The 20719-nt window shown below is 32.2% G+C and overlaps 1 protein-coding gene across 1 annotated transcript in view; it reads right to left on the bottom strand.

The window, feature by feature from the left end:
* LOC129218833 (equilibrative nucleoside transporter 3-like) overlaps positions 1-3636 on the bottom strand; it is a 104932-nt gene extending 101296 nt beyond the window's left edge. Inside the window, exon 1 of the mRNA XM_054853155.1 lies at positions 3372-3636. Coding sequence (XP_054709130.1) covers positions 3372-3579 — 208 coding nt within the window. The 5' untranslated portion in view covers positions 3580-3636. The remainder of the gene's footprint in view (positions 1-3371) is intronic.
* Between the last annotated feature and the right edge of the window lie 17083 nt (positions 3637-20719).

The following is a 20719-nucleotide window of genomic DNA, read 5'->3' as shown; positions in this document are numbered from 1 at the left end:
TAAAATCACTTAAGTATGCATTTATGAATTAATTCATTTACACTACTTCATTTAGTAATTTACTTATTTATGCATTAATTCACTTATTTCCTCATCCATCTCTATTTTTTTCACTCATTTACTTTTTCTTTATAATCATTTACTACTTTATTTATTTAATCGGTTATTGTTCCATTTATTCATTCGATCAAAAATATGTTTCGTTAACAAACAGAAAATATTTCATTGAAAAAACATTTTATTTTTCAATTTGCCATATGGAAAATAAATTAAATTATGCCACTTTGTTTTTTTTTCAAGGTATAAAATTTCTTCCAAAACTATAACGTTTCAATGCAAGTTTTATTACGAAATACATCGTCCTTTGTTTATGTACTGCGATTTTCAAAACAAGTTTCCAATTTGTTCATTTCGAAAAAGGCAAGTTATCTCAACTATTTCACTTCGCCCCATATTCTCCTACTATTGGCACTATCTCACACATTAATGGTGTTGCAATTTGAGTTTGTGATTTTGCTGCACACATAATTTATATAGAACGCTTTCCCGAGACAACCCTTAAACCGGAGCACACTGGCAATTTCTTAAAGTAGCAAACACTAGCACTTTGTTACAGGAAATTGCAACCGGCATTATCAATAGAAAGTTACATCCCTACCTAATTTCAGAAAATTCTTCAATTTAGTAGCAAAGGATTTTTCTGGCAATTACTACCTTCGATCCCAGCTTTCTGCAATAGCAATGAGAAAAGTCGAAATAGTAGTTGTGACACGTTTTATTACCGACTTTAGCGTGCATTTCAGCTATAAATGCAATTCAGAAATAAAGACTGCATTTGAAAAAGTAACATTTTCAATATTTCACAATACATTTTGTTTTCTGATTTGATTAAAATCTAATGAAAAATATCTTTGAAATACTAAGGCAGCTTTTTCTGTAAAAATACAAAGAAGTTTTTTCCCCCTTCCAGTGAAGTAGGTACATTTATATTTTTATTTGGTAAAAACAGTTATTCACATAAAATACTTGAAATAACGGTTATTCAAACTGCAATGCCAACAAGAAATTTCGCGGAGTTCAAAGTCCAGGAAAAAATATTTACGGGTATAAGAAATGTATTAGTATGAGCGTAAATTGTAAATGTCATTAAAATGAGCGTAAATTGTATACTCCAGAAAGTTCATCTCCTAAAAGTAGCGACTACATTTCAAAAGTAGCTTGTAGTCACTACATTTTAAAAAATGTAGTTGTAGTAGTAAATAGTTCGTTTATTTTTACGCCGAAGGCGGTGAAAGAAAACTTCAAAATTATGCCTTACTTTTTGTCTGGGGATTCCCCCAGACAGTTGATCAGGTCCACATTGTCAGTAATAGCCAAGTTATGAGAAATAGTAAACTTTTCTCTGATTAAGACTGATCGAACTCGAAATAACCTGCGAAAAGCGAACTGCTGAATATGCTTACGATCATCTTCCTACATTTTCAGGATAATGTTTTCGAAATGCGCAAAATACAGGTTCATCAGAATGACATAATTGATGGCACGTAACAATTCACTCTCAAAACTCTAACATACATTGGGCCTCTTTTTTGGAGGCGGGGGGGGGGGGGCATAATTATTAAATACTATGCATAAATGTCTTTTAGTAGTACACTAGACTGCAAAAAAAAAAATTAGTAATTTTGAATGCATTGTTTTTCGTTATTTAACCAGGAAATTCTGATGGAAAGATAATAAAATGGTGCGACATCAGCGACTCTCAATATATTACGAGATATTTTTTTTCATATTAATTAACTTTCATCAAAGGTTACTTTTAATTGCTAATAAGTTGGCGTGAATCTCTTAACATTTCGCACCACCTTTAAGGCCTTAAGTGATCGTGGTGCGTTATTTTCCACTACACTGTTAAAAAAAATGTATTCAAAAATGAAACTCTGAATGTATTCATTTTTTTTGAATACAATTGATTCAAAAATGAGTAAATGTGGCATCAAATACAAACATACGAGAAATACGAGTCATGAAATGAGTACATGTGTTTCTCAAAATTGAACCTTATTGATTCGGAGCTATATTGAGTAATGAAAGTATTCAAAAATGAGTAAATTTTCATTATTTTTGAATACCCATTTTTAACAGTGTACAACTCTTCCTTAACACTTTCACGACAACTTACTATAGCTTCATTTCGAAAGACGTAATTTTATTTTATTTTTTAATAATATTGTTTCCACATGATTTTTAAGCTTCAATATATTTTTTTTTCCTAGTTCGACCTCTACCCATGTAGCTGTATGTACGGTATAAAGTGCTTCCAGTATACACAAGGATCTTCAGCAGCAATGTAATGCTCCATAGTAGATGACCCACCGGTGGACACGCACGTCTAGTTTGAAAGTCTAGTGAGACCCACCGGTGGGTCACGATGCCGCGAAAGCATTAATCCGTCTTTCCTTAACCGGCAAATCTACAGTAAACTTGTGTTCATTGTTTCTTAAAAGTGTCTCAATCTCAAAGAAGAATTTGTCTACCTTCGTGATAACCGGAGCTTGAAAATGAAACGTCGGCATGAAATCCCAACTGACAGAATATTGCTATTACACGTCAAAATCCTATCCGGTTTGAAAAATTCATGCGACATTCAGGTATCAAGGAAACGTGGTTACATAGTAAAAAAGCTTTCTACTAGTTATATTAGTTAGAAACGATGTACGAGCAATGTAAGCGACGCAATTCAACAAATTCATCAATTTATATTTGATTAAATCATTTCAAATTAATTAATGCTGAAAGCAAAAATTTGTAAAGTAGGCGGGTATTTATTTGATAAGACAATTCGGAAGTTACCCAATTCAACCGATATTACACAGATCCTTTAACAGTTTAAGTGCGTTTATATTGCAGTAAATAAAGAATTGTACATTAGATGTGATTCCTAATCATTTTGGTCGGATATTAGTACGACAAGCAATTCTAAAATTTAAACCCTTTTGAAAATGCTTAAGGGCTTCGATATAATGCAATGTGAATCTTTATCGCATATTTAGGTATGAATAAAATTTACTGTTCTCCTCTCCACTATGTTTTATCGAGAAAAACATTTTCGGCGTTAGGATGCATTTAAAACATTTTTGAATTTTAATACCAAGCTTACATAAACGTTTTTATCTATGTAATTAATAAAATTAGAGTTATCATTGACCCTGTAGCCTGTAAAAAATCAAAACACGTACTTTAAACCAATTTTTAAAAGTCAATAAGTTTTGCTACAAATCTACAGCATAATGTCTCTAGAAAATTGAATTTTAAGAAACTAGGCTATTAATAGAAACATAACACCAAAAGTGATTAGTAGCAAAAAGTCTTACCTAAAGTACCTATTCGTTTCTTTTGTGAAGTAGGAATATCACCACTGGCATTACTTGACATATGTCGTAGAGGCATAGTGTCGCCTCTGTAAAAAGAATCTGGAAGACCATTACGCCCTCTACCACTAGAGGGCATCAGGTATTGTTGATCGGCATGCCGATCATCATTAGGATTATAGTCTGAATAGTAAGGAGTTCTTAGAGACATCTTGTCTTTTAAACCTCAGATTGGCAACGAAGAACACAATATAAGTAGCCGGCTACATATTGCAACAACGACCTGAAAAACAAAACATTGAAAAGTTAAAACCATAAAGCACAAAATAGTGATCAAATACAAAATAATTAAATTTTCACTTAACAGAAGTAATAACGTGTATGAGCATCATTTGAACTTGAATCAAGTTCTTAAAGCAAGAGTTGAACAGCTAATCAAGTTAAATTTTGAATCACGAATGTAGAGACTTGAGAAAGAAATTTCACGGATAATATGAAGGTTTCGCTTACAGTTATGACTGAAAGATTACTGCGTCATTCTATATTCGAAACTAACAAGTCACTAACTGCAAAACACATGAGTTACTATGGAAGCGAAGCTATCTCGGGCACTGTGAAATAATGTTTTGAATTAAAGTTGCCCGACACAAAAAAATTATTGTTTAAGAAGGATCTTAAAAAAAAAAAAAAAAAAATCGGCAGTTTTGGTAAGTATATCAATAATAACATCGAACGATGTCTTCCCAAATGTAGAGACTTGAGAAAGAAATTTCACGGAAAATTCGACGGTTTCTCTTTAAGTTATTAACTAACGATTACTTCGTTATATTCGAAACTATAGCAAATCATTTAATGCTGATTTATAAGTAACAAGTCACTAATTGCAAATCACATGAGTTACCATGATGTGATGCCATCTGACGTGATGCCGTAAAATAACGTTCCTTTTAAGCAGAAAAAAACGATAAAAAAATTTTAAACGATAAAAAAAAAGCAAAATTTGACGATTTGATCTGAACCAAATCGGCAGTTTTGTTAAGTATATCAATTACGACGTCAACCGATCTCCCATTCTTTAATAGAATAGTTCAATTACAAGGGAGTAAGATTATTCATAACGATAAAACTGCAAAACCAGGTGTTGCGTTTAATATTTATGTTTTTCAATGAAAAGCAGGGGGGGGGGGTTCTCTACATATTTAAATGAATCCGGAAAAACTCTTAGCTTTAGAATAACTTCATTTTCGCAATCAACTAGGACAAAAACATTTGAGAACAAACCATCAAAATGCAAGAACAAAACCCCGCATATTAAATTCGGTAACAGAATTGGTTGCCATGTAAAAGAAACAGCCGGACTATATCGCATTTAATGTTAAATTTTTCTTGCCCTATAAGCTTTAGTGAGTAAATGAACCTAAACCCATCAACTTCCTGCAGGGAAGTGCCATTACGTCGAATGCAAGCAGTGAAGAATGTTTTCAAGTGCTTTCGCGAGTTTTAAGCTGAGCTATTCTTGGAAGCGTTGGATGCTTCGAAAAAAATTTCGAAAATGACACAGAATTTTTTTTAAAATAACTTATGGAGTCAAACCTTCATCGATTTCCCTGTCTCTCGGATTTGACGGTTCGTCATTATGGTTGAGTTATGGTTGAAAGTAATTTAAAATTAAAATACTTCAGCAGGAGCGATTACTTTTTTTCAGCTTATCGTCAAAAAAATATTTAGCGTTAAAGTGGTTCAAAATAAAAACCAACTTATATTTATCTCAAAATATAAAGCAGGTACTTGAAAATGCAAACCACTTTCTTTATGATTGTGTTGGGCCGTCCGTCAACTGTCTTATCATAATGCATTTTTTATAGAAGCTTATTATATATCTGAAAAATAAATTGCACTAATTCAAAACTTAATATTAGTTTGAAACTACGTCATGATTTTCTTTTTTTTTTCTGGATTATCTTCGTCACCAACTAGATTTTTCTGTAATAAGTTTTTTTAAGCACAAATAACAGAGGTCTGCCCATAATGTCATAATATGTAGGAAAGGAGGGGGGGGGGGCCATCACTCTTCAGGAAATGAGCACGACTGACGTATTAAAACAAAAATTAATGTAACACACATCTGCCAGAGCTAACTTATGTAACCGATAAAATAAAAAATTCATTTTTCTTAAGCAATTCACCAATTATTTTTTACTCGTTACGTGAATACAGCTTTTCTTCAAACGTTTAAAAAATTCTTCCGTGATTCATTAGATATAAGTAAATCCTAATCATAGGAAGAAGCTCCTGTCTCGAATATATTAGGAAAACTCAATTTTCATGCAATTAAAGTTTAAAACGAACTGGAGTTTGAATAACACTTCGCGGCAGTGTAATTTAAAAAGTCATTCAAAACACTTCTGACGCTGTTCCAGCTGATGCTCATGTGAAGTGACCCCCTGAATTCAAATATGACCAAAGAGCAAAGACTCCCCCCCTCCTTCCCATTGCTTTTCAGATTTTGGTAGTTTCATATTCATTTTCATTTGGAGGGAAAGGAAGAATGAAATTATTATTAACAATTAAATTCTTCTAAAACATATGGAATTATTGAAATGGAAGAAGTTTCTCATTGAAATGAAAGAAGGATCTACAAAATATGGAATATAATTATGTTAAAATGGTTACTCAAGCTTAACTTTATTCAGTTTTCAGAAACATAGCCAAATTTTAAATCACATTCACGAATTTAAAACAGCGAAAAAAGGCAATGATAAAATCAGCACATGGATTTTCAAATAAATTTTTTCGCATTAACGCGAAAAGCTTTTCCTCCCCTTCACCTTTCATTTTGGCTTTGAAGTAAAATGTTTTTGTGTGTTTCTTAATTAAGAAACTTCTTAACCCATGAATTAAACAATCATTTGGTTCGATTTAAAACTAACGATTTCAAACATAGTCCCATCTTATCCCTCCTCAAAAATTGTCTTTGCGTTCATCCAATGAACATTTAGGTTTAAAAAATATAAATAAGAAATCAGAGATATTGCAAAGAACTTTCTCAAGGCGTAAGAATACTCCTTAGCCTCTTTTAGAAGAAAAGATTTCATTTAGGAGGAATGAAATGTACGAAAAGTGAAAGCGACCATAAACGTAATCAATTCCATAAGAAAAGAACTTTCTATGATGAAACGGAAGCTGGCAGGGAAACGTGTTTTGGACTATTTCGTTTTTAAATACTTTGAATTTGATATTCTGCATTAAAAAAATAACAAAATATTGAAATGTAGAAATAGAAAAAATTCAATTGCATTTTTTTCCTAATTTTCTTAGATGCTGACTTTGTATATTAAGTTCAGTGCATGAAAGTAAACTTGACTAAATTTTTAAGGCGAACTTCCGATTTTAAATGCATGAAATACGCTTTTATAGACATTAAAAATTTATGTGGGGTAAGGTGCTCTAGCTTATATAAGGGTACAGATATTGGTTCATTTGTATTAAAAATAAAGATTAGCGTCGTAACTCACCACGTGGCGACTAAATAATATAAAAGGGGAGAAAATAAAAGGATCATTCATCACCCTGCTCACTGTTAAGTCCAATCTTACTTGTGTTATTGATTATCGCAAATGCCACTAATTAGTTGCATAATATTAACCTTATTTAAACTGATTTCTTTTAGTGGCCATTAAAGAGCTAATTTTCGTATAGGAGCTATTTTTTTTGGTTAACAAAAAAGTGACGACTAAAAAAAAGGAGTAGCGACAAATAAATTTACTTTTACTCGCCACTGGCGACCAGAAAAGTTTTCCAATCTTGAGCTTTAATGCGGACAAGAACTTAGATTTACTCATATTTCAATTCGACTTGAACTTGGTGTCAAAATATTTTCAACAGAACTGGCAATGGCTTATCTCTTCTCTTGTGAGTAGAACAATGCCATTATTCATATGTTCAAAATATGTATGTACCAGATGGACAAGACTCTTCCGTTAGGTATTGTTTGACAGATGTGAAATGCGTCAGCACGTGGTAAACATGAATCGCATCGTTTGAGTGCGTTTCGGGCCATTAATTCTGAAGCCATTTTGGGCGGAATCTGAGGGGCAGAACGTGTAAAATGTTACATCACAATAGCGTAAATTAAGTCGCTGAAGCATGAACGACACTAAAAAAAAAGAGCCGTGTGCTTTTTTTTGCTTTTTTCATTCAATCATGTTTACCCAGATGCTAGATCATTGCAAACAGAACACAATTTCAGCTGATTCGCGTTATACCACAACGTTCTAGTAAACTGGGTACAACAAAGAAAAGATGCTATGCATTATTTTATAAACTTCAAAAATATCAGAAGCATTTAAACAAAGCTTTGGGCTAGGGGTATTCAATTTTTTTACGCCTTGGGGAACCCCTTGGGCCGTTTTATTTGATAGAACCTCTTGATCAAAGAGCAGAAAAAATAGGACATCAAAGCTTGATCCTATTCAAATTTACAAGATCATCATTGCATCGTTATTTTATCAAAATAAGAACATCTTCATAAGGTAATAAATAATAATGTAGCTAACTTTTTTTCATGAAATACATTCTATGACTAAACAATGTTTTAAATTATAACAAATAAAAAGGAAGTTTTTTTACTGACTTATTGAATTTTTTTTTCAAACAAAAGTCTTTAAGAGTTTGATTTTATAATTAAAAAAATATTAACTATACTAAAATTCTGACGCTTTATTAAACAAATAGTAATTGACCAATTGCTTTAAATTTTTAGAGAACCATAGGGTTCTGCGGAATAGAGATTGAAGGCATTTGATTTAGGGAAAACTTGTGACATTTCCAAGAAATTCACTGCAGATAGAACGGTTAAACGCGTATTTTCGGACCAGCAACTGGTTTCTAAAAAATAATTTTGACTCCAAAACTTACAATTTTTATCGAACCCGGAATTTCAGCGGATAACTCTCGAAAAAATTAATGATCTCACTTACTTAGAATCTAGTTTCGGTTTATTGAAGAATATAATTTGAAAAGACACTAGACAGAGAATTTTATTTCATTTTTAGGTATAAATCAGGTGTTTAACACCAAAACCAGTTCTGCTCACAATTCACATCTTTTTTTTCAATAATTGGATACTTCTTGATGGATACCACCACGCTACAAAGTGTTTTCAGCGCTACCCACTAAACCAGGTCGAAAACTGCTGTCAAAAAACTGGTTTTCTTGGAAAAACATGTCAATTCGTTAATATTTTTAGATGCTCCTGTAAAAATCTTACAAAATGAATTGAGGGAGTTTTGATACTAAACACTTTTGTATAATAAATCGCACAAGATAAAAAATTAGGTACACAATTCAATATTTTGTTCCATCGTGATTGAACTTCTTTTAGAAAATTTTGAAATGAGACAAAACAATTAACTTGTTTTATTTTGCTTATTTCATTTATTTTTTACATCTGGAAAACCCCTGTAGTACATTCACGGTCCATCATTTATGATAATTTCATCTCTGAAATTAAAGCAGCCTTTTCTCTTTCATCGGAAAAACATGAAACTTTAGCAAATTGGATGCTGCTTTTTTACTTTCAAAACATATTAGTGACATCGTCACTAATTAAAACGGTTAAAAAAGAAACGGTAGCCAAACCCGAAGCAGAAAACATGCTCCGAAATTAATATTTTCTACTACATAAGCGCTGTAACGGCCTGTTGAATCTAATCTAGTAATTCCAATTAACTTTCAAATGTCATTCTGGAAAAAATATATATAGAAAAAATGTTTCAAGAGGAGAGAGTTTTAGAGATAATACATGGTGTCCGAAAAGTCCTTGACACATTTAAAATATTCATAGAAAACCAACAAATTGTCGTATGAATTTGCGGTTTGCACCATAATACTTCACAGGTGCAAGAGTTTTTATGACATCCAAAAAAAAAAAAAGGGAAGAAAAGAGGAAAAAAAGAAGAAAAAAGGCATTTCGCAGCCAGGGTGTCAGTATATGCTATGCTTGTAATTCTTCGTTTAGTAATTTCCATTCCTTTTTGCGTTTTCCCATGTCAACAAAAACGATTTAAAAGTAACTTTTAAATCCTGTGAAGTATTATGGTGCAATCCGCAAATTCAAAAAACAATTTGTTTGTTTTCTATGAATTTTTTGAATGCGTTAAGGGCTTTTCGGACAGCGTGTATTTACAGTCAAGAATGATTTTCGTTAAATTAAAGAAATTATATTTTAATATATTTTTCCCCATTGAACTCCCAGTTTTTTAACGTAAAACTAATTCGCATCTGATAAGAGATAATTTGCAACGTTTATTACAGTCATAATTAACTTTTCTGAGCATAAATTGTTCAAATTCCCACTAAGCATATAATATGATCAGAAAAGTCAACAGATGAATATAGGATTTGGCACAAAAGTCATGCTGTGCCGACTAGCGAGCAAACATTGTGCAAAGTCTTATAAATTAGAACTTACTGCCTAGCACAGTCTTTTTGGAAACGATAAACTAGTTTTGACTAGATGAGGCTCAAATTGTTAGTCTCGACCCCGAGACTAACAATTCAGCCCGAGCCCGAAGCGGGCTCTAGAACCGAAAATAGGTTTCGGACTCGGGCTCAAGCAAAAATATTCAATTGTCAATCTCCAAACAAATTCAAAGCAAATAAACATTTTCCTACTTTGAGAAAATGAAAGGAACATTTAAATCAGTTCAATCAATGTGAAAATTTAACCAAAAAATTAAAGAAATTAACACTTATTTATAGTGTTTTTTTGCGATTACTATTGCAATATGTCAAACAGTAATGCATTTGACGTGGAGCATTTTGAGAAAATTTAGAAACTTCTCTGTTAATGAAGAACATTTGACATAACATTTTTCATTAACAGCGAGATCATGTTAGACTGTAGAAGGCTCCATTTTTGATACAAGAAAGTTTCCTTCGGGCTCAGGCGGGCTCGGATTTTGGTCTAAGACAATATCACCCGGGCTCGGTTACAAATTTCCGGGCTCGGGCGGGTCCGGGCTCTCAAAAATGAGCCCGAACTCATCTCTATTGAGGACCCTATTACCCAAGCATCTGTCACTTTATGAGTGAACCGATGGTGCGCTATATTTAACTCAGTTTGCTGAGTTTGTTTAATGAGAGAATTTCTACCTCCAGCTTTATAATAGCTACTCCCGACAAATGATAAGCGTGAAACTGTAGTCTCTGGATGCCGTAACGAGCTATTTAGTATTTGTTTGTATTTCTGTCGTAATCCGACAAAGAAAGGGGCGGTAACTCTCAGCTTAAGAATTGCCGATTTTTTAAAAAATTTCATCATTTCTTTTCGAGGTGCTTTTTTTTCCTTCACAGACATAATGAAATCTTAAAGGTTTATCGCTAAAACAAAAAAGTTCAGGACAGAGGTTATGGAATAATGATTTATCAAAACATGTCTTTCAACCCACGAACACATTTATTTTCCTTTTAATGAAAATAAACTCAGGTCTGCATAAAACATATAAAGTTTAGAAGCGAAAGTAAAAATAAAAATACAAAAATAAATTTGTGAAGAAGGTAAAATATCAGTTTTAAACGTTAATATCTTAAGTAATGCAGAAACTGGAGAAGAAAAAAAAAAGCATTCTGCCGCTTAAAACAGCCATTAACGCGAAAAATTTTTAAAAATAAAAGTTCATACTGCAATTTTGAAAACCTTGAACACAGTGCAGCAATAAGTTGGGAGCGTTTTCTAATAACAGAAGTAACACACTAGGCAAAGTGATGCGAATTAACATTAATTTAATGTAAAAGGTTCCATTTGTTTTAGAATATATTAAATACCTTCAAAACAAGACATGAAATTTTCCTTCCCGTAAGTGATTACTCAAAATTCTTTCTCTTACTATAATGGCTGGTTATAAGAAATTGTTTAGCATTTTTGAAAGCGCAAATATTTCACTGGATTCCCGACTAAATTATAAGAAGAAAAATATATTCTGAAGAAAGTTAGCTTGTAAAAAGCTTGATAAGCACGCAGGCATAAAAGGAGGGCCTTATACATACGGTATATATGACTGATGTTGTACAAAATTTGAAACAAAAACCATATATAGCAAAAAAAATTGTAGATATTTAAAGTGCTCCTTCCGTTTGTACGGGGGTGACACGTTTACGTGTATATTTGCACTTTATCCCGAAAATTTTAAAATTTGGCTTTTAATTGATCATATATTTGATAAGAAACCATCCCTGCATATTTTGATTTTTTTGCAATTTTGTCATCGATTGTACAAACTTGCTTATTTGGTTTCGCAGAAAAAAAAAAGAGCGAAAAATGCGTCTAATTGAAACATTTCCTTTTGTTAGTATTTGAATCCAAAACGCGTTTCTTCAAACATCTATAAAACTCATTCTTGCAGAGACTACAGTTTGCCTGCTCACGGCAAGATTATGTATCACAGTATTAAGTACGAACTTTCCAAAAAAAAAAGCACTTAAAAAATTACGATTTGTACGATTTTTTACTGAAGTAACCGCAACACGCACACTCATTTATTTTTTTAACGCATGAACTTTTTTTTTTTTCAAGAAAATTAAGAAAGCTTGATACAATGTTATGAAAATGGTTTTGTATAAATTACTGGTTTCTTACATTCAAATGTACAAAAAATAAAAGACAAAGTTTGAAATTTCAGGAATGAAATGCAATTATATAACCAGTGGCGTCATTACGGGGGGCGTCCGCCCCTGGTGTCACATATCTGGGGAGTGAAATACAAAGCGAAATAGCAAGTTTTAAAAATATAAAGCTAAAATGCATTTTTAAGACTACAAATCCTCTCTCCCCCCACTCCACATAATGGAGCGAATATTATACTCAGGATTAGGTTCATAAAAAACTCTATATGGCAACATGCTCTGTCCAACATGGCAAATCTTCTCACAAAGCTTATCCGCCATTTTGGAGCACTATATTTTGGAGATCCTAGATCCTCAGGATTCGGATCTCGGAAGCTGAAAATTAGCATCAGGTTAGTTTCAAAGACATCTCTACGCCTCTATAAAATTTCATCCCATTCAGGGATGATTGAGCAGGGACAATTTTAAAAATTTAGGTCAGTTGACGTGGAATACCTCTGATATAACATTGTAACAATTCACATGCATCTTTGGTTACTTTTGACTTTATTATGATCATAAATCAATGCTATATTTTAGGAAGAGGACTGCAATTAGGTAAGAGATTGAGTTCATAATTACAGTAGAATTTGCGTATGCACTAAGTAATAAACTTTTATAAATAAATTTATTAAATTTGGCTCAAAATTAAAAACATAAATACAGTCCAAAAAAAAAAAACAGGTTTGTTAAACAATAACAAAAGATGTGGGTGAAATGTGCATAATGTTTATATCTGAGTGATTCCACTTCAACTGACCTGATTTTTCAAACTGTTCCGCTCGATCATCCCCGAATGGGATGAAATTTCATAGAGGGGTAGATATGTCTTTGAAACTAACCTGATGCTAATTTTCAGCTTTCGAGATCCGAATCCTGAGGATCTAGGATCTCCAAAATATAGTGCTCCAAAATGGCGGATCAGCTTTGTGAGAAGAATTGCCATGTTGTGGTCAAGGTTATAGAAAACTTTATTACACTGGAAGCATGAAATTTTGGGAGCTTAAAGTACATTTGGCTGTTGATTCGTTCTAGTATTTATGTGAGTTTGAGCTCATAAGATTTTGAGTAGCAAGCATTTAAATTCGTGAAAAAACGCTCTTTTATACTGAAATCATCATTTTTGAGACCGTTTAATTAAGTAATAATTAGATCTCATAGTCTTCTGTCATGAGTCTAAAACTACACCACGTACAGCACAATTACAGCTCTTGCTCAAAGTTATTGACTCAGGCGTTATAGAGTAATTGACCTAAAACTTTGATTCTTGTTGTTTCAAATTATCAACTTTGAGTCCGCGTAATTAAAAAAGTTGATTAGTTGTCATAGGTTTCTAACCTGGACCCTAAACTACACCTCTCATACTATAACTACAGCTGTGTCCCAAAGTTGTTGACTAGTCGCGATCAAAGTTATTGACCTCTAAACTTAGGCATTTTAAAAAAATCATCGACTTTGAGACCGTTTAACTACTAAAGCCAAGAGAAACGAAAGCTATAAGATATTTTTCTTAGTACTATACTGTGGTTAGTAGTTAATCATATACTTATTTCCGAGGGTTACTCATGGCTTTAGCAGATACGCGGGCCCAATTAAGGTTAAGAAAAATGAAAAAAAAAAAAAAAACATCTTCAATTGACCTTTGCCCTCAAAGTCATGAGTCAGTCACCGAAATATTTGTACAAGAATGTACCTAGTATCAAGTTGTATCCTTATTTAAAAGAATTGGCTTGGTTCACTCATTGCTTTTGAAGCAAAGCAATCATATATTTAGCTCTTTTTTTTTTCATGACCTTAAACTTTGACCCCACTCAAGGACAAACACAAATAATTTTTTAAAAAGAAACTTCCACTTTTCTTATCATAGTACCACTAACACATCTTGAAATTTTTTACGAAAATTGAAGACATCAACTATCAAAAGAGTCCAGCTTTTAAAAAAATGACTCTTAAACGTTTTAATCTGTAACTTTTTTCACTCAGTCTAATGTAAAACCTTGACATAAACGTGTCTTGTATTTTTAAATATTCTGACGCATTTTGAAAACTTCACACCGTTACTATTTCCTTTTTTAAAGATTTATCGACCAAGGAAGAACATAATTTATTTTCTTACATCCACAGAACTTTCAGCGAAGTTGAATTTTGATGTCAAAAACTTTTCACCCTTTCCTTATCTACTTCCGTCCCGACTTGTTCATGTATATGCGTACTTCTCATATTTTACGGAATATTTTAGCTCTTTAAGAAGCTTACAGAAAGCATGAATTTTCTGCTGTAACTCAAGCTTGAACTTTTTTAATGGTATAATTTGTAGTTTTGATAGTTTCATGATGTGCAAAATATATATACATCGCCTAACTATTTGACTAAAAAGTATTTTTAGTCGAGTAAGAGCAGAGTCGTGGAGCCGCTGGAAAACCTATCACGTGCATATGAGCCATTCTTTGTTAACTTCATTATAAAAATTAGATTAGTTAATTTATTTAGCTATAAGCTTAATTATCAAAAAATATTCAGCACGGAAGAAATTTCCAAAATGGCAATCAGAAAGCAAGACAACAAAAAAAAAAGTGCCCACAATAGTAATACATTTTTTTAAGTTCTACTAATAAAATATGTTTTTATTGCTTTTAAAATTCAATAGAGTAATTTTGCAATGCTCCAGTTTTTTTTCCTTCAGTTAAAAAAACATTCGGATAATTTTTGCATGTTTAAAGCTGAATAAAAGGTAGGTACTTCATCAAGGTCATGGGCGTTGATTGTATTTGTTCCGTTCAGTAAGCAAGCATTAAAAATATCAACGTTTCAAAATTAACATTATTTACCTCTTTAAAAGTCACTTTATAGTGGTTAGTTGGTGATAGGTACTCTTTACCACCAAATGTCTAGAGTGGGGCAATTCCCCGGTAAGGACATTGCCACAAAACAGCTTTAATGTCTCCAAATATGTTAAATACTTGTTTTCTTTACATGTAGTTCACGAAGAACATTTACTCTACTGCTATATAATGTAATTAATTTTTGAAGGTTCCCAAAAATAATATTTATATAATTTTTACTCAGTAACGGACGTATCGCATTAAACACATCCGTTAGAGAGACAAAAAAAATATATTGTTTCTAGAAATCTTTGAAATGTAATCGCAGTATACAGTAGTAGAGTCCATGTTCTTCGTATTAAATGACCATTTATTTTTTACCACAAAACGCGACATTTAAAAATTTTAAGCATCTGCTCCGTATATACACTCAGTAAAAGTTTGACTGCGACAGGAAGGTCCAGGTTCGAATCCTGGCTCAGGCATGGACGTATTTTCACACAACGAAAGGAGAGAGAATGTGTTGTGCTGTGTGTGGTTTCCTACTTTATAAACGGGTCCTTATGGCATGTTTGTACGGTAGAAGTCGGACTTCACACGAAATTACTGTTCAGTTGGGAAAGTGAAACAGCGCTCCCCAAATTGCCAGAATAGCTGGCACACGACAACAGCAACAAAAAATCGACGCACCAAGAAGTTGAAGCATTCAGAGTTCCATTCTATCACTTCAGAAAACGGCACATTTCGGTATGTGCTGGGACAATGGGACAGGAAACCTGAAAACGGGACGTATGATCACCTTACGTATACTTCATAGGATGAAAGCAAGGATCTAACATGTTTCGAGTGTTTGTACGGTATTTTGTGTAACAATTGATACATTTATTAAAATGGAATTGCACAGTAGTAAACTATTCTACCACTCTGACCAAGCAGGATTTTGTAAAAACCGTGGGAAGCACTATCAGATACAACTTTAAGGGTCGATGCACACGAGCGGCGCAGTGCCGCACAGTGGGGCAGCCTAATGTTAATTTTGGACATTGGGCGGAAAATTAAACCAATTAGTTTCGCATTTTTACTCTTGTATTGATAAACTAAGAACATATTCCCACTAATCTTACTAGTTTTTAACATTATTACCCGAAGATAATACCTGGAATTCGAAGAATTAACTAGCTACTTCGTTAGAAGACAATTTAGCAAACAGTAGATAACTTGTTTAAGAACTGTTCAAATTTAATAGTGTGATGTGCTGGGCTTTATGCACTCGTAATAAATAAGAAAAACACCCAAAAACGTTTCTTAGAAAATACGAAAATTTTGAAGATAATTTTCAAAGTATTTTAAATGTATTTTTGAATTACGAAAATCGCTAACAAACGCTAACAAAACTATTATATCCCAAGCATTGTAGAGAGTTTCAGCTTTCATAATCCGGTTTTAGTTTTTGCCTAAACTTGCCTATTCAAAAGATATTGAAAATTAAAGATAAGTAAATATTTTACTACGAGGACGACGAAACGAATACGAAATGAACGTTGCACGAAACGTATTATTTACGTTGGTTTTTTCACTTTAGTCAAGTAAACATGTTTACAGTTTTCAGTTTGTTTACTTTTTATTGCAAATTATTTCAATTAAATACTTCGAGGAATCAGTTTCATTGTGTCATTTGTAGACTGTGGGACAAAATCATATGAGATGCTAAGAAGCATGGTTTCGTTTGCTTATTTCGGGGAATACAAAAATTGGTACTATTTTGAGTTATAAGTGACAGCAGACAAAAAAGACACAATAATCTCCCAAAAATACTTCTCATAAATTGTACGTACACAATAACAAACACATCACAAAATGAGTAAAAATGAAAACAAGGAGCAGGCATATTTTGAAAAGATTAAAATATTATACATGTACATCAAGAAAAGTGTTTTTCTTCAAAAAGCAAACGATTGTCTTTAATAAACATTTAATTTCTTCTATTACATTCTATATTAGGAGAACTTACAGCAAGCTATTTACTTTTTAGAGCATTAAAAGTTATTTACTTTTGATTTTAGTCCAGCAAGTTGTCTAACAAACAAAAGTAAATTCTTTTTAATTTAAATATCCATTTAATACTTCACCAGATTTATCCAAAATAAATTCTGAAGGAATTATCATGCCTAAAAATTTCATCTTTTATTCTGAAGTATCATCGTCAGAATCCCCGAGTTAAGCTATCCAATATCCGAAAGTAATCAGTGACGCTTCGGATTTTTTTTTTTTTTCGTGTATGCCAAGTTGTAAAAAGTCATTAAAAAATAATTTAAAATATCGTCTGTTATTAAACAGCCATAAACGAAAAAAATAGAACATTGTGATAAAAAATGAATTTAACTTTAATTTTTAATCTATCGTCTGCTCATGCTTCATTTAATGATATTCTCTAAATAGGTCTTGGCATTAGTTAGAGTTGTTGTTTATGTTCTAAAGATTTCGCTTATCAATTATTGCTATTCGGAGATCTATAAATACGTTTTTTGTGCAGTCTAAAGTTTTGTACTTAACAATGTAATTCAACGATGACTCTAGTGTATACGAATTCTAGTGTACGCTCACTTTGGTAAGCAAACTTGAATGATATCGGTGCTTGACCCATAGACTTGCTGGTGAAAGATGAGTTTCGAAACCAACCGTGACCTTTTTATTTTTTTAAAGACAAATTCTATTCCTTTTACCGATTACGACCTGGCTCTGGAAAAATGGATTGACACTCTTGGTTCTGAGATTACAAATACGACAAAGACGAAATTAAGAGGCAAACCATAAGTATTTTCGATCGTATAGGGAATTGCATTCAAGGAAAACGTCCAGAATAGATAACAATAGAGACGTTTTTAATAATTTATTAATCAATTCTGATCCTCTTATCTCAAATTTGAGTCCAAAGATTTGCAGTTTGCACCACGAAATGTCACAACAAGTGAAGAATTTGCTTGAAGATGATGGAATGGAAATTGGCTAAAATACTGTTACATATTTCTTTAAAAATTGTTTTTAAATGTTAATTAAATATTTTATTTTGCACTAATGACTTAGTATTTGATTATCTTTACATTTTAAATAACAAAATATTATCATATTTTTAAGTAGAAATTGGTTTTACTGAAATGTCCAAGCTCTCCGTACACTTGCCCCACTGTGTGCCGCTGCGGTTTCGCAGCTGCTTTGCAGCATTCAGTTTAAAAGACGGGGGATTTCTTTCCTGTTTTGGGTCTAGTTAGTGCAAAGTTTACGTCATTGTATCAATTTAAACGACATGAATTTGTTTTCTGTTTCGGGGGTTGTGTTAAGTCTACGTCAGATTACTACGTTTGTAAAACAAATATTGGCTTTTTTTTTTCAATCAAAGCTAACATTTTTGATTAGGTACACTTACGGGTATATAAATATAATGGTAAAATTATTTACTTAATTCTTTTTTTATCGATTGGAGAATGTATATTAATAACCATTTATAGCAAATAAAAATAGTTTGCGAATTTCTCACTCTATGAATTCACTTTGCATTGAGTCATTCAATCAATTTTGATTTAGAGAAACTGCGTTTTGATTTCTATTAATAACCTTGCATCTTGATAAAGAAAACTATGTATTCAGAATTTCTACAATTTTCTCAAAATTCAGTATTAAAAGTAATTTTTAGTGTCGTTGGTTTTTGAAATAAAAAGGTTTAAATTTTCCCGTAGGCATTAGTGTTAAATTTTTGAATTGTTCGAACAATACTCTTAAATATTTCGAATTAGAATCTTTTTTATACATGTTACTCGTTAAGAGCTTTTTTGAACAATTTTGTATGAAGCAAGTTCGTTTCTTCATTCAAGAATTATTTATTCCTTTAATTTCCTCGCAAGCGCTAGCTTTTTAAATTGTTCGAAATTGAAAGGAAGAACGTTCAAAGCAAAAACTGGAAGGCGGAAATGATGCGTCTCGGCTGAGATTTTTTTTTACTAAAGAGAAGTATGTTCAAACTGGAGAATCCCCTCAGAAGCTATGTGTGGGGGGGGGGGGGGGCAGATAATTTCTCAATCAGAACAAGACATTTCCCCATTTTTACCCTACTGTCCATTTTTAAAAAATTTAATTATTTTATTTTTGAATTTTTGTTTCCTTTTTATTAGTTTTGTTTTTAGTGGCACATTCAACCTGCTTCACCGCTACAATGGTTTAATCAACCTTTTTGTTGAAAAATAGGCTGAAGCTCATTAATATCTAGTATAAAATAAAATATAATAATCATTTCCGTTGAATTTTACCCAATGAAACACATTTACTATCAAGTTTTTAATTATCAAAATAATACCAGACAGCGGTTGATTATTATTGGGGTTATTTACTAATCCATCATCTTTATAAAAATATGATTAATACAAACAAATGACTTACCCTTAAATCTGAGATAGTTAAAAGCTGGTTACTTTATGTCTTTTTTAAAAAAAAATTTTTTTTCTATCATTAATCCTTATAGCCAATTCACTAATCGAGTAACGCTCTGACGTCATCAAATGAAACTCGCGCAATAGCATGCGTGACGGCACTATCTCATTGTTGAAGCACCTTAAAATTAAGTAAGTCATTTGATAATATTTTTTTACAATGTTTGACATGCAGTGAAATGCTTTATTTTGACAAGGCTAAACTGGATCCGGTAATTTAACTGTTTTAGTGGTAAAACTGGTACTGTAATCTAAGGACATTGATGAAACGAAAAAGTGGTGAACAATGAACTTTATCTTCTGGAGTTTAGGATTATTCCACTGGAGTTAGGGTAAAAATTTCAACAATCAAAATATCACCAAACATTGCTTCGTTCAAATGTAGAAGCAATTTTTCACCCGTCATACCTTGACGGGCGATTTTCTAGTTGTAAATAAAAATGATAAATTTGGTAACAGGAAAACAAACAAATTTGGAACTAAAGGCTGAATTTGATCTAGTCTATCTCGAATGAATGCACATTGAATTCTCTACTACTTTAAAATCAGAAGCTAAACATAGACGGATAAAGAGCAGTTGCCGGAACAAGGATGATTGTCTGGCTTTAGGGCTTTGACATCCAACTGGCGCTTCTGGTTTTCAGCTGAGAGAACTAATTTGGTGAGGCACAAACGGATTTTGAGAGTTTTGCCAACATTTATAAACTACCGGGACATTCAGAAACGGAGTTAAATGAATAGATGTAAAGGGTTGAGAATAATTTTCTGCACGAGATTAAATACTAGTATTGGCTCCTATTAATAAAACACATCTCTCAAAAATCACAGAATTTATTGACAAGCTGATGTGCTAGAATTGATTCAAGTTCGAAAATTTTCAAAACTCTTCTTCGATTTTATGCATTTAATTATAAATAGGAAAATAAATGATGAAATTAGCTTTTTTTTATATATATATCTTCGCATGCTGATGCGAGTTCAAAAAGCGAAATGGAGAAATGGTTGGTCTATTTCAGTAACTTGACTAAAATAGGTAATATTAGATACCTGATTACGTTTATGACTGACAACCATATAAATATATATATAACACTCATAACCACAACCTTAAAGAAAACTTCAAAAGTTTGATTTTATGATTCTAATCTGTATTTTCTTTAAAGTATGAGAAACACATCAATGCGATTTCTTTTTTCTTTTCTTTTATTTTTAAAGTTTGTTTTTGCAGCAAACATAAGCATTTGAAGCTGAACTTTTCTGGAGATTTTATTGTCTCATTTTATTCATAGAACAAAAATTTAATGAATTAGCTTTTGTTATGGGATTAAATTTGCAATCTCTTTACAAACTCAACCCATCAATTACTAAATAAATATCAACAAAA

The sequence above is a fragment of the Uloborus diversus genome, chromosome 3 (genome assembly GCF_026930045.1).
Source record: "Uloborus diversus isolate 005 chromosome 3, Udiv.v.3.1, whole genome shotgun sequence".
In the NCBI taxonomy this organism is placed as follows: domain Eukaryota; kingdom Metazoa; phylum Arthropoda; class Arachnida; order Araneae; family Uloboridae; genus Uloborus; species Uloborus diversus.
Note: the sequence above shows the minus strand (reverse complement) of the source record. Positions and strands in the feature narration are given on the sequence as shown.